This window comes from Pteropus medius, unplaced genomic scaffold (genome assembly GCF_902729225.1).
Source record: "Pteropus medius unplaced genomic scaffold, Ma_sr-lr_union100, whole genome shotgun sequence".
In the NCBI taxonomy this organism is placed as follows: domain Eukaryota; kingdom Metazoa; phylum Chordata; class Mammalia; order Chiroptera; family Pteropodidae; genus Pteropus; species Pteropus medius.
Window position 1 is genome coordinate 398,202 of NW_024354569.1, and position 12,448 is coordinate 410,649.

Sequence of the window (12,448 nt, forward strand, 5' to 3'; positions counted from 1 at the left end):
ATTTTTGAGAAAGTAATATTAACTATTAATCATTGTATGCAACTTTAGATATTCCTAGATCCTTAACATCTATCGAGATTTAACCCAGATTATTTTGTTTTACGCCTCTCTCTATACAGGAGAGAATTAGGCATGCTTCATGCATTAATTATTCTCCATAATATATAATTTTCAGGTCTGATTTTCAGATCCCACCATGAAGAAATATGGTTCTGGAAGGGAGAAATGAAACTTCTGGAGCAATATTCACCCTGTTGGGCTTCTCAGATTACCCGGAACCACAGGTTCTCCTCTTCCTGGTATATCTAGCCATCTACAGCTTCAGTGTGGTAGGAAATCTTGGAATGATTGTGATCATCAAAATTAACCCCAAACTACACACCCCCATGGACTTTGTTCAAAGCCATCTCTCATTTGTGGATTTCTGCTATTCCTCCATCATTGCTCCCAAGATGCTGGTGAACGTACTCGTAGAAGACAGAACTATTTCATTTTCAGGTTGCATGGTGCAATTCTTTTTCTTTTGTACCTTTGTGATGACTGAATTAATTCTATTTGCTGTGAGGGCCTATGGCTGCTTTTTGGCCATTTGCAATCCTCTGCTCTACACAGTTGCCATGTCCCAAAGACTCTGTGCTCTGCCGGTGGTTGAATCCTAAGCGTGGGGAGTACCATGTTCCTTGGTATTCACATGTTCTGCTATCAAACTATCTTTTTGGGGTTTCAATACAATCAATCATTTCTGTTGTGAGTTGTCCTCCCTGATCTCCCTCTCCTGCTCTGATTCTTATATTGCCAGTTGCTTCTTTTCAGTGTTGCCACCTTTAATGAGGTAAGTACACTACTCATCATTCTCACATCTTATTTGTTCATTGTTGTGACCACCCTTAAGATGTATTCAGCCGTGGACACCACAAAGTCTTCTCCACCTGTGCCTCACACCTAACGGCCATCACCATCTTCCACGGCACATCCTCTTCCTCTACCGTGTGCCCAATTCTAAAAACTCCAGGCACACAGTCAAAGAGGAGTCTGTGTTTTACACAGAGGTGATTCCCATGTTGAATCCTCTGATCTACAGTCTAAGAAATCATGATGTCAAGGATACAGTCAACAAAGTAATGAAAACCAAATTTTTTTTCATAGTGATTCATCTCCTGATAAATAGTTACTTCTGTTTTTACGGAACACCTTTCTGATTTTTTAATGCCCTATGTTTCAAGAATCATTTAAAAAATCACTTTAGATTTTCCAAAAAAGCACACATATTTAGAATGGAAAATTATGAGTTTTAGGTCAGCCAGAATATACCTAGCTCTGACTGTATAAACTAGAGAAGATCGATTGTCCTCACTCAGTCTTTCTCTACAAAAAAAAATATTATATTTAGATTTAATTCATAAATAGTGTGTGAAACCAAAGAAAATATATCTGATATAGTGCATATATTCAGTAAATTCTAGTTCTGTTATCTTTTCTTCCCTGGTAGTTGATAGGTTGTAGGTGCTAAATAAGCAAACATTTTGTTTAAATTTAGAGAAATAGATGATAGCAAAATATATAATCGTACTCTTATCTTTGGTAACTCCAATTGTTGCTATAGAAAATGATTGATATTAGTGTTATTCAATTTTTAAAATTTCACGTGCCTCTTAAATTCACTAAAAATCTATTCATCTATGCAATTTATAATTAACTTCAAAAATAATGCATCATCAAATTAATGGAACAAAAGAAACCTTATATCTAGTTCATACCATTCCTATCTTATGTTCACAATAATTAATTTGAAATATGTAGATTACCAGAGTTCATATCATTTGTTTTGTCCTTTAATTTATATTTAAATTTAATTACTTTCCTGAATTGTATCCCTGAATAATCATACTAGCATGTTGCTTTGAAAAAAAAACATATGTAAATTGACCTCTTATTTCCCGTGTTAATAAAGTTCTATGTAACCTTTGTCTACATTGAATTTTCATTGTAATGATTATTACTTTACTTCTAAACAATAATTAAATATGTTACACAATTTGTAAAATTTTCAAAGTGAAACTGCAATGTCTTTGGAAATGCATCTCTTAACGATATTGATTGGGACAAATTTTATATACTTTTAATTTCAATTAGTAAAACTGCTTATGGATAAGTATTTTTATTGCTAGAATAATACCGATTTCAGTACTTATTTGGTCATATTAAGAAAAGAAGAATGGGAACAGAATGTGATTTCTTTTGTAATAGGATTACAACTCAATATTTTTTAGCATGACACATTTAATTCAAAAACCTTAAGAGCTACTATCATTAATGATTATTTTGATAATTTCCTAAATGTAGTTATATCTATCTTTTTGTTATTTTAGATGTATTTGACAATCTTGTTTTGAAATAGATTTGTTGTGCAATCATTGGAGAAATTCACTTTCTTAGTTTTTGAGAAGTTTATAAAAAATTTAGGTATGAATTATTAAATGACAATTTCATAACACATTATAATACATATTATAATTTCACTTAGTTTTATGTTCTTTAAACAACTATTTTCACTTCTCTGGCCTAAGTGTAGGATGTAGCAAGCTAAAAAGAGATTTGCTCCTAATATTACAGCACAAAAGGATAGATATTCTGCAAACATAAAACATTTGTGGAACCTACTGAGTAACTGACATCACTGGGTAACCGACAAACACAGACATGGTGTTACCAGTAATAGCATTCCACTTCTAGCGCAGCGGGAGAATCATGTGAGAGGTCCTCTTTCTAGGTTACATGTACAAAGGGCAGATTTAAAGCTTAAGGTGGATTAGACATTGAAAATATCTGCCAAGCCAACCCTCATCCTAAATATAAGGTCATGCTAGAGGAATGTGAACTCTGTGGTCCACTGAGGTAGCCATAGTAGCAACAAAAATGAAGCTCAGTTCAAGTTCCATATTTAATATTCAGCAAAAGGAGTGGATTAATTTCCAGGCAAGATACCATTTACTTCAGTCTATGGCCATGCTACGCTGAACAAGCCTGATCTTGTCTGATCTTGGACCTAAGGAGGGTCGGGCCTGGGTAGACATGGATGGGAGACCACCTAGGAAGATCAGATGCTGTATACATAAAAAAATAGAAAATAAGGGATTGTAAGCTGACAAGGTCCTTGTAATCTATGAAGTCAACCAAGAGTTACCTCACCTAAAAAAAAAAATTAGGTACCATTTACTTCAGTCTCTATTGTTCAATAAATGATATCCATTCTTAAAAAAATTATATGGGTTAAAAATGTGAAGAGAGGATGAAGTACAAATTAGTAGTTACTAAACAACCATGGAGATTTAGAGTATAGCACAGGGTATATAGTCAATATTATTGTAATGGTTGTGTGAAGATCTAGAGTAATTGGGGGGATCACTTCATAAATTATATAAATGTCTAAGCAAAATTAAAGAAAATATATATGGCATACAAAGAAACAGAAGAAAAATCCACTATAAAAAGATAATGATATTAACAGAACTAGATCAAAATATGTCATAGACATTAGAAATAGCAGACAGGAAATCTAAAATATATATGATTCTTATGTGCTCTAGGGGACAAGGTAGACAATCAGGGATTTCAGCAAACTCACAGAACCTGAATGAAATAAAAGTGCTAGAAAAACAACTGAGATAAAGAATATTTTTAAGAGGCAAATAGTAGACTCAACAAGGAAGAGAATTAGTAAGATTAAAGATTAAAGAATTAGTAAAATTAAATATAGATCAATAGAAAATAAAAAAAAATATACAAAAAGAAAAAGAAACAGTGAATAAAAACAAAGAAAATACACAAGAGCTAGATAACAATATCAAATAGTAAAAATAACTATCATTTTGAAACTCACAAATAAAAGAGAAGTAGCTCAGGATGGAGAAAATACCTGTAAATGTACTGGTTACAAATATTCTGAAATTAATGGAAGACACAAAATGCAGATCCAAGAAGCTCAGAGAATGAAATACACACGCACACACCCAGAAGGAAAGTAAAGGAGAAAATATTGACTATTTAAGAACCATTATACAGTTGACCTTGAACAACATAGAGGTCAGTGGTCTGACACCCATTCAGTCAAAAATTGCATATAACATTTGACTTCCCCAAAACTTAACTACTATTGGTAACTGCTAGTTTCAGGACACCCATGGGTACCAAATCCACAGATGCTCAAGTTCCCTATATAAAATGGCATATATCAATGCAGAGAGTCAGCCCTTCACATCCACTTCCAACTGAGGTTTAAAAACAGTACAGGTATTCATTGAAAAAAAAATCTATATATAAGTTGACCTGTGTAGTACAAACCCATGTTCTTCAAGGGTCAACTGAATATTGAGCAGGGCCTTCTACCCTCAACACTATAAACATTCTGTATTGGATAATTTTTGTCATGGGTCACTAGCCTGTGCATTACAGGCTGTTTAGCAGTATCCATGGCCTCTACACACTAGATGCCAGAGCATTACCTTGTAGTTGTGATATCAAAAAACATTCCATGCTAGGGCATCTTTAAATGTCCCCTGTGTATTTGTTTGGGGGGAGGGCGGTGTGTGGAATTTGGGATAAAATCAAGTCTACTTTAGAACAACTGATGTAGAAGAAAAAAGGTAAGCACAAGTCTGATAAAGGATTTGTATCCAAAATAAATACAGACTGAATTCTCAATATTAAACAATACACTTTTAAAGAAGCCGAAGATCAAAGAAGAAAGCACAAGAGAAATTATACAATATTTTGAACTGAATAAAAATAAAAACACAGTCAATAACAGTTTACAAGATGCTTCTAAAGTGTTCAGAGGGAAATTTAGAGATTTAAAAAAAAAGAAAAAAAGGAAGAAAAAGTTCAAAACTGGAACCTTAGCTTCCTCATTAGAAAATAGGAAAAAAATGATGAACTAAAACCAAACAAAAATAATAAAAACAAATTGAAAATAAATCTAAAATAAAGACTAGAGCATAATTTAATAATACTGTGATGAAAAACAATACAGCAAATCAATGCATTTGAATTTTGGAAAGATCCATAAAATAGACATAATTTGATCTAGAATTCTTAAGACATATTTGTGTTATTTCATGACAGTGATTTGAGCTGAGACCCACATATCTGACGCTAGGATGAAATGTCATATGGCATCACAAAAGCAGGAAGAAAGCATGTGTGGTTTTAAAGAACTCTTTCACAATTTGGGGTATTTAAAAAATGTTTGCGATGATATTCCACAGAGAGTAATTATTATCTGTGTTTTCTTCCTGTGTAGTATTAGTTTAATTTAACTTGTTTTTATATTATTAGGGTTTAATGATTGATTTGGAACTTGAGAGACCCATTCCCCCGGGGCTTAAATTACAGTATAAGTCTCTAACGGTACTGGTCCTAATGTCTTCAGCACTTGGGAGGAAATGTCTGTTCTTCAGGTTTGTTAGCTAGAACCAGGCTCTGGTTACTTGAAAAGGAAATGGATATCTTTGTCCAGCAAGCAATAATTGAAAAGATATAGCTAATTCCTCTCTCTCCTATTAGAGAATGTGTTAACAAAAACTACATTCCTGTGCCCTTATTGTTTTAAATTTGTTGTCTTTAATATTGAGAGGTACTTTTGGTAAAATTAGAACAATTTCTTCTGCAACGTCGAACTATGCTATATATGAAAGAATATGAAAAATTATAGCCCAGTCCTCTCTCTGTCTCTGTCTCTGTCTCTGTTTCTCTCTCTCTCCCACCCTCTCTGTCTTTCTCCACAACGATTTTGTCATGGCATCTAGAAATTATGACCATGGACGTGCTCCCTAATTGTCACCCTAATTCTGAGGGTTAGATTTATGTACCTGAGATATGGTGATGGAGAGATGGAAAGTCAGGACAAGTGAATTATTTATGCTCAGTAGAGGAGGTGAATTTTCTTATTTGTTTTGGGTTTGTCATAAATTGATTTCTTATTGTTAGCCTAAAACTTTAGGAAGATAATTTTCCAAGTTGATTTTCCTGTTTTAACTCTGAAGTGGGAAAATAATTCACGTTTTTTTTCTTTCCTAGTCAGGTAATGAGAAAACCATGACTTCAGGAAGGTGATTTTTTTCCACTTCTTTAAAATTGGCTCAATACATGGAGAAAATACCAGCTTACATTTCCAGTCTAAAATCTCATTGCTATATATATTGTGTCACGTCATGCGTATACTCCTCCTGTCTAGGAGACTAGGCAGAGAATAAAATTTCTCAACCTCCATATGTCTTTTCTTTAGGAACAGGCCTGAATGGTAGATCTCACTTATATACAACATACAATGAAACCACCGCCCCCAAACAACTACCCGAGAAAACCTGGGAAAGTTTTCACTTACCTCATTTTCAATATGGATAAAGGATTTATCTTTCTAGAGTTGTAGCCAAATAAAAGTGGTAAAATGATATTTCTGTCATCTGTATTTACCCTCAACATTTTATTTAAACCAACATATACACACCAGGGGTGCTAGGTATTTTTAAAAAATAACCATCTTCAAAACGTCATTTCAAATAATGTGATAACTTTCTACTTTAGATATGGTATATAGTTTAACAATTGCTCTATTTTTGAGAATTAATTTTTCCAATTGTAAATATTATAAGCAATGTGCAATGTAGCTTCGGATATAGTTTTCACAATTTTAAATGTAAACATTTCTTATAACAGCTTCCTAAGATTAAAATCTCTTGTAAAAAGTATCAGATAGCTTTTATTGTTATCAGTATTAAGACTTTGGCTATATGTTGCCTAATTGCTCTCCAAAATGGTTAATACAAGAATTTTATCTTTCTGAGTCATTATTGATATTGGTCACTATCATTATAACTAATTAAATCGCTTTATTAATTTGATAATTAAAAGTATGATGAAATTGAGAATATATTTTAAATACCTTTTTTCATTCTGCCTAATTCCAAATTTAAAGAGTCCTCATGAGCCACCAATTTCAAAGAAATTTGTCATACTCCCTAATGAGGAAATTGTATGTGACTTCACATGTTGCAAATTTATGCTACCAATAGAACTAAAAAAAAAAAACAACAACAGTGTATATTGTATAGCTTCACAATCAGTGTTATCCTACTTGGACAGAACTTATTACACTTTTCAGGGAACAGGAGATGATCTCTGATGATTTTACTGTATAAACTTGAATCTATTCCAAAGTTCATCAAAACACCTAATTTCATTCCTCAACTCAATTTATCGTAGATAACAGTTGGGAATCATAGATTTCCTCTGATACTTAGATTAATTTTGATCAGTAGGATCTGCTGAAACATTGAACATCTTGAATCATTATATTGCAATTACATATACTGTTTGATATTAATGATATATTTTTCTTAAGTTTATATAAAGGTGCATTTTCTTTCTTATTCTCGTTTCAGAAGAAACACAGAACTTATCATTTGGTTTCCAAACCTGATATATGGTGGAAATGGGGGAGGAGAATTGTACCATTGTGACCGAGTTCATGCTTGTTGGATTATCAGATGTCCCTGAGCTGAGAGTCTTTCTCTCCCTGCTGTTCCTTCTGATCTATGGGGTCACGGTTTTGGCCAATCTGGGTATGGTTGTCCTGATTCAGGTCAGCTCTCAACTCCACACTCCCATGTACTTTTTCCTCAGCCACCTGTCCTTTGTGGATTTTTGCTATTCTACAACCATTGTGCCAAAGATGCTGTTCAATATCTTCAACAAGGATAAAACCATCTCCTTCCTTGCATGTATGCTACAGTTCTACTTGTTTTGTACATGTGTCATCACCGATGTCTTCCTGCTGGCCGTGATGGCCTATGATCGCTTCTTGGCCATCTGTAGCCCATTGCTCTACCTGGTCACCATGTCCCAGAAACTGCGTGTGGTGTTGGTGTCTAGCTGCTACCTCTATGGGACTGTATGTTCTCTTATTCACTTGTGTTTAGCGCTTGAGATCACATCCTATAAGTCAAATGTGATAAACCACTTCTTTTGTGATCTGCCCCCTCTCTTATCTCTTGCTTGCTCTGATGTCACTCTGAATGAACTGATGCTATACATTGTGGCCAGTTTCAATGAGCTCATCACCATTGTGATCATTCTCACCTCCTATTTGTTTATTCTCATCACCATCCTGAGGATGCGCTCTGCAGAGGGGAGGCGCAAAGCCTTTTCCACCTGTGCCTCCCACCTCACAGCCATCATCGTCTTACAGGGAACAATCCTTTTCATTTATTGCCGGCCCAATTTGGGCAACAGTGAGAATACAGACAAGGTGGCCACAGTACTCTACACTGTGGTGATCCCTATGCTGAACCCTCTGATCTACAGCTTGAGGAACAAAGATGTGAAGGAGGCTTTTAGAAAAGTGTTGAGCTCCAACACATTTTCCCAGAGAATATTTTCTTAGCATGACTCGGGGGCCCAAAGTGGAGTCTGGTGAAGAGGTGAATGGGTTGGCCGCAGTGTTGGAGTAGAGAGACCAGCCAGGAGGTAGGTCTTTATGAGTGAGTTGTTTTGATTCAGTTATTTTTTTGTCTCTACAATTGACAGAGTAAGATTGAGCATATTTCAAATGTGAAGCCTATCACTTTAATTTTATTCAACTGAAATGTTTTAATTGGGTATGAGTAATGGACTGTGAAAACACACACATTTAGATTGCTGTAAAACCTTCATAAACTTAATAAAGAACTCAGGACGATCACACTTTCTAGTCCATTATGGAAACTATGATTCATTTTAAAATTGAATTCCCCTTATTTAACAATAAAGAACACTCTTTTGCCAACTTCTTCACAGAATGAGATTCCTGTGTATGTATATATCTTGCTGGTTGTTCATTTCCTGCTTTCTTTATTATTTTTTACTTTTTGTTATCGTGATGTTTAGTGTCTTTGTAACTTCACATACTATTATATCTGAAAAATGGAGACATTAATACAAATTATTTCACAGAAATTTTGGGAATACTAAATTACATGTCATGTGCACAGAACTTAGGATAATTCATGGCCCTTAATTAGTTCTCTATTTCTGTCTCTTGTGTAGTTCTGCGTTTCTGTCTCTCTGTGTGTTTGTGTGTATATATGTATAGTATATATATAATATATGTTATGTATATATACATTTAATAACTAGTGCTATGGAGGCAGCATTTCTGACTTTGGTCTTTTTCCCCACTTCATCTCTTCCTTTTTATCAGCATGCTTATTTTATAATTTGTGGATCAAATGCTTACTGTGACATATAGGTGGTCTTCCAGCCTCTGTTTATATTCTTTTTTTGTGTTTTTGCTCTTGATGAAATGGCCTGTTTTTCATTCTTCCTCTGTGTGTATAAACCACATTTTTTTACTCCATCCTGTGTCATATGCACCATTGATAACTTATTTGTACTTTCATTGTGTTTATGCCAATTTCTATATCACATTCACTTGTTCAGTAAAGCTTCTCTCCTTGTAGCTATAAAAATGTCAGCAACTCTACATTTGAGTTTATGAAAAACAGGTTTGGTGAATTGACTGATTTTTTCATTTGATATGTAATTTAAAGTTTTTTATTTCTTAGTTCCTTCAATTTTAACAATTGGCCAATATTGATAATCTCTCAACATTATATTGAAATTAAATTTTGACAACATATGTGTGCTCACTTAGACCAGGAGAGTACTCAGTTAATGTGTGTTTAAATGAAGTCTTTGAAGACTAGGGTTATTTACCCTTTTCTCTTTCACTGTCACTGGCATATTGCAAGTTATTTTTATTTTCCTTTTTATTCAATGATTGAATAAATAAATATGGTGAATAAATGGTATACAGGTTGGGCTTACCACACGAACCTAGAGCACTATGTTGACCTTCAAGAATTGTGAATTCACTCAAAATTGTCCCATGTTGTGGGATGGATGTAATAGATAAAGTTTTAGATTTTGGAAGCCTGAAAGAGAGAAAAGTGGATAGGTAATAGGTGTTAATTTATTGATTATTAACACCAGGAATCAGCCATTATACTTGATGTTGGAGCATAGTGTATATAAGGGGATGCTCTGTGCCAAATGCCCTTGGTTGGATCACAATGCAATAGCTGAGGGCCCTGAAGGCAGAATCTTTCCATTTCCTTAGTGTGGTTAGTATAATCACTGGGCAATTATGCCTCATGTGGACCAGAGACATGGTAGAAACTTAATAAATATTTGTCGAAAGACAAATACTACATGATGTTCCTTTTAGGTGTGATCTACAATAGTCAGAGACACAGAAGCAGAGAGTAGAATGTGGTTGCAGGGGCTGGAGGAGGGGGGAAAAGTGGTGATGTAATTCTTGGCGTACAAAGTTCAATTAGGTAAAATAAATAAATCTTGAAGGAAAAATGTATAGCAATATGACCGTAGTTAACAACATTGTTTTGTATACTTGCTGAGAGAGCAAAACATTAAGTGTTCCCAACTTAAAAAAAAAAAAAAGGAAAATAGTATCTATGTGAAGTGATGGGTATGTTAATTAGATCAATTGGACTTTTTTTCACAATGTATTTGTATATTGAAACACCTTAAATATATAAAATTTTTTATTGGTTAATTAGACCTCAATAAATCTACCAAATTAATTTTAAAAGAATAAAAACATGTCCTTAAAAAGAGAAATAGTTGAGTAAAAAACAAAAACTGTCCTATGGCTTATTATTCAAAAAGCTTTGGAGACTACAAGAATGGTCATGAAGCATGGGAAGCAGACATTTAAACTTTTGGTGACTTTCATATAAATTGTTTCTAAAGCTGTGATTGCTTTTCCTTCAGGGTTTCCAAAAAACAAGAACTGCATCAGTAAGCAATAATTTATTTTAACTGCTTGTTTTGAAGCCACTGTTGAAATAGGCACAGGGAGTGGAAGTGGATATAAAAGTCTTAACATCTGCCTCAAGCCAGTTCTCCAGAGGCAGGAGGAGGCTACTTTTCTACTAGCAGATTTGTTTGCAGATCTGAGAACATGTGGATATTCTTTTTCATGAAAGATATCTAGAAAATGTCCTTAGTTCAGTCAGTTTTTTCATAGGAAAAATCATTTTCAGGAAATTTTGAACTCCTGAGAATGTTATCTAGAACCGGAAGTATGTAGTTTCTATAGAGTTTTTTGTAGAGGGCCAGGCTTAGCTGATTTCTTCAGATTAGCGTTTCCAAGATTCAAAGATAGTGAAAATTCAAGAGATAAGGAACCACGACATTTAATTGTACTTTAGTTTTAGGAAAAACAGAACAAACATGAAAATCTGCCAGAATGAAGGAAATAAAGCAGTAGTTCTCAAATACTGGCGATTATGCAATCTCACACTGACCCACATCCCCAAGGGGACATTTGACAATGTCTGGAAACACTTTTGATGGTCACTGTAGAGGGAATATGGGTGCAGGTGATACTGTTATCTAGCAGCTAGAGGTTATAGATGCTTCTATACAGGATACGATGCATAGCATAGCTCCCCAAAACAAAGAATAATCAGCACAAAATATCAAATGTGCTGAGGTTGAGAAACTGTGTAAAAGGACATTAAGAAAGAATTTTATATTAGTGAGAGTTGACCGAAAAAGATTACCTTCTGATGGATCCGTAAATCCTTAGGTATCTGAACATATAGGGCCATCAAGAGTTGCCAGTGTCTTATGGGACCTGAAACCTTTGGTGCTGGAATATCTAGAACCATCTTTTTCTAAGGTTGCAGAACCTGAGATGATCTTATTGGAAATATTAGTCTGCAAAAGACATAGTCCCTATAAGGGAATATAATGGAGAAAATTTCTGGAATGTGTGACCTATACAGTACTATAATAAGGAAAGTTCTAGGTGAACTGGGATATGATGATTACCATAATATTCTGAGTTCTTCTAGATAGGTGTTGACATATTTAGGAAATGAAAATACAGAACACTGAATTTGATATGAACTCCAGATAAACAATAAATATTTCTTTAGTATGAGTACAATATTTTGAACATACTTATAGCAAAAATTCATTATCTCTCTGAAGTTCAAATTTGCCTGGGGTCTTACTTGGATACCAATTTGAGAAATCCCACATTTTCCCTTTTTTAAAAGCTTCTTTATCATAAATGTCTTCAGAGTATGTAGATATCTTAATTCTCATCTGTATTCTTGACAGGTAATAGAGAAATGTATGAATCTTATAGGGTCCTTCCAGGGAGAGAAGAGAGAGGCCTAGAGAAGGGATATCTCTTTCTCAGTGCTTAAGGGTACTTACCATAATCATTCCTTAACAGGGATGTTTCTCTTATTTTCTATGTGTCAACTTGTCACAGATCTTCAGAGCATCACTGTGGCCCTCAACACATTCTCTGGACTAGTTCCCATAGTTTCATAGTATGAAGTCTGTCTTTAATGCAAAAGAATTAGCAAGGAAGTAT

At 34.3% G+C, this 12,448-nt stretch overlaps 1 protein-coding gene across 1 annotated transcript; it reads left to right on the plus strand.

Moving 5' to 3' along the window:
* The first annotated feature begins 638 nt into the window (after window positions 1-638).
* Window positions 639-8,440, plus strand: LOC120596726 (olfactory receptor 5L1-like). The gene is made up of 3 exons (XM_039855193.1): window positions 639-644; window positions 5,873-5,877; window positions 7,502-8,440. The coding sequence occupies exons 2-3, from the start codon at window positions 5,875-5,877 to the stop codon at window positions 8,438-8,440; spliced, it is 942 nt and encodes a 313-aa protein (XP_039711127.1). The 5' UTR covers window positions 639-644; window positions 5,873-5,874.
* The last annotated feature ends 4,008 nt before the right edge of the window (window positions 8,441-12,448 follow it).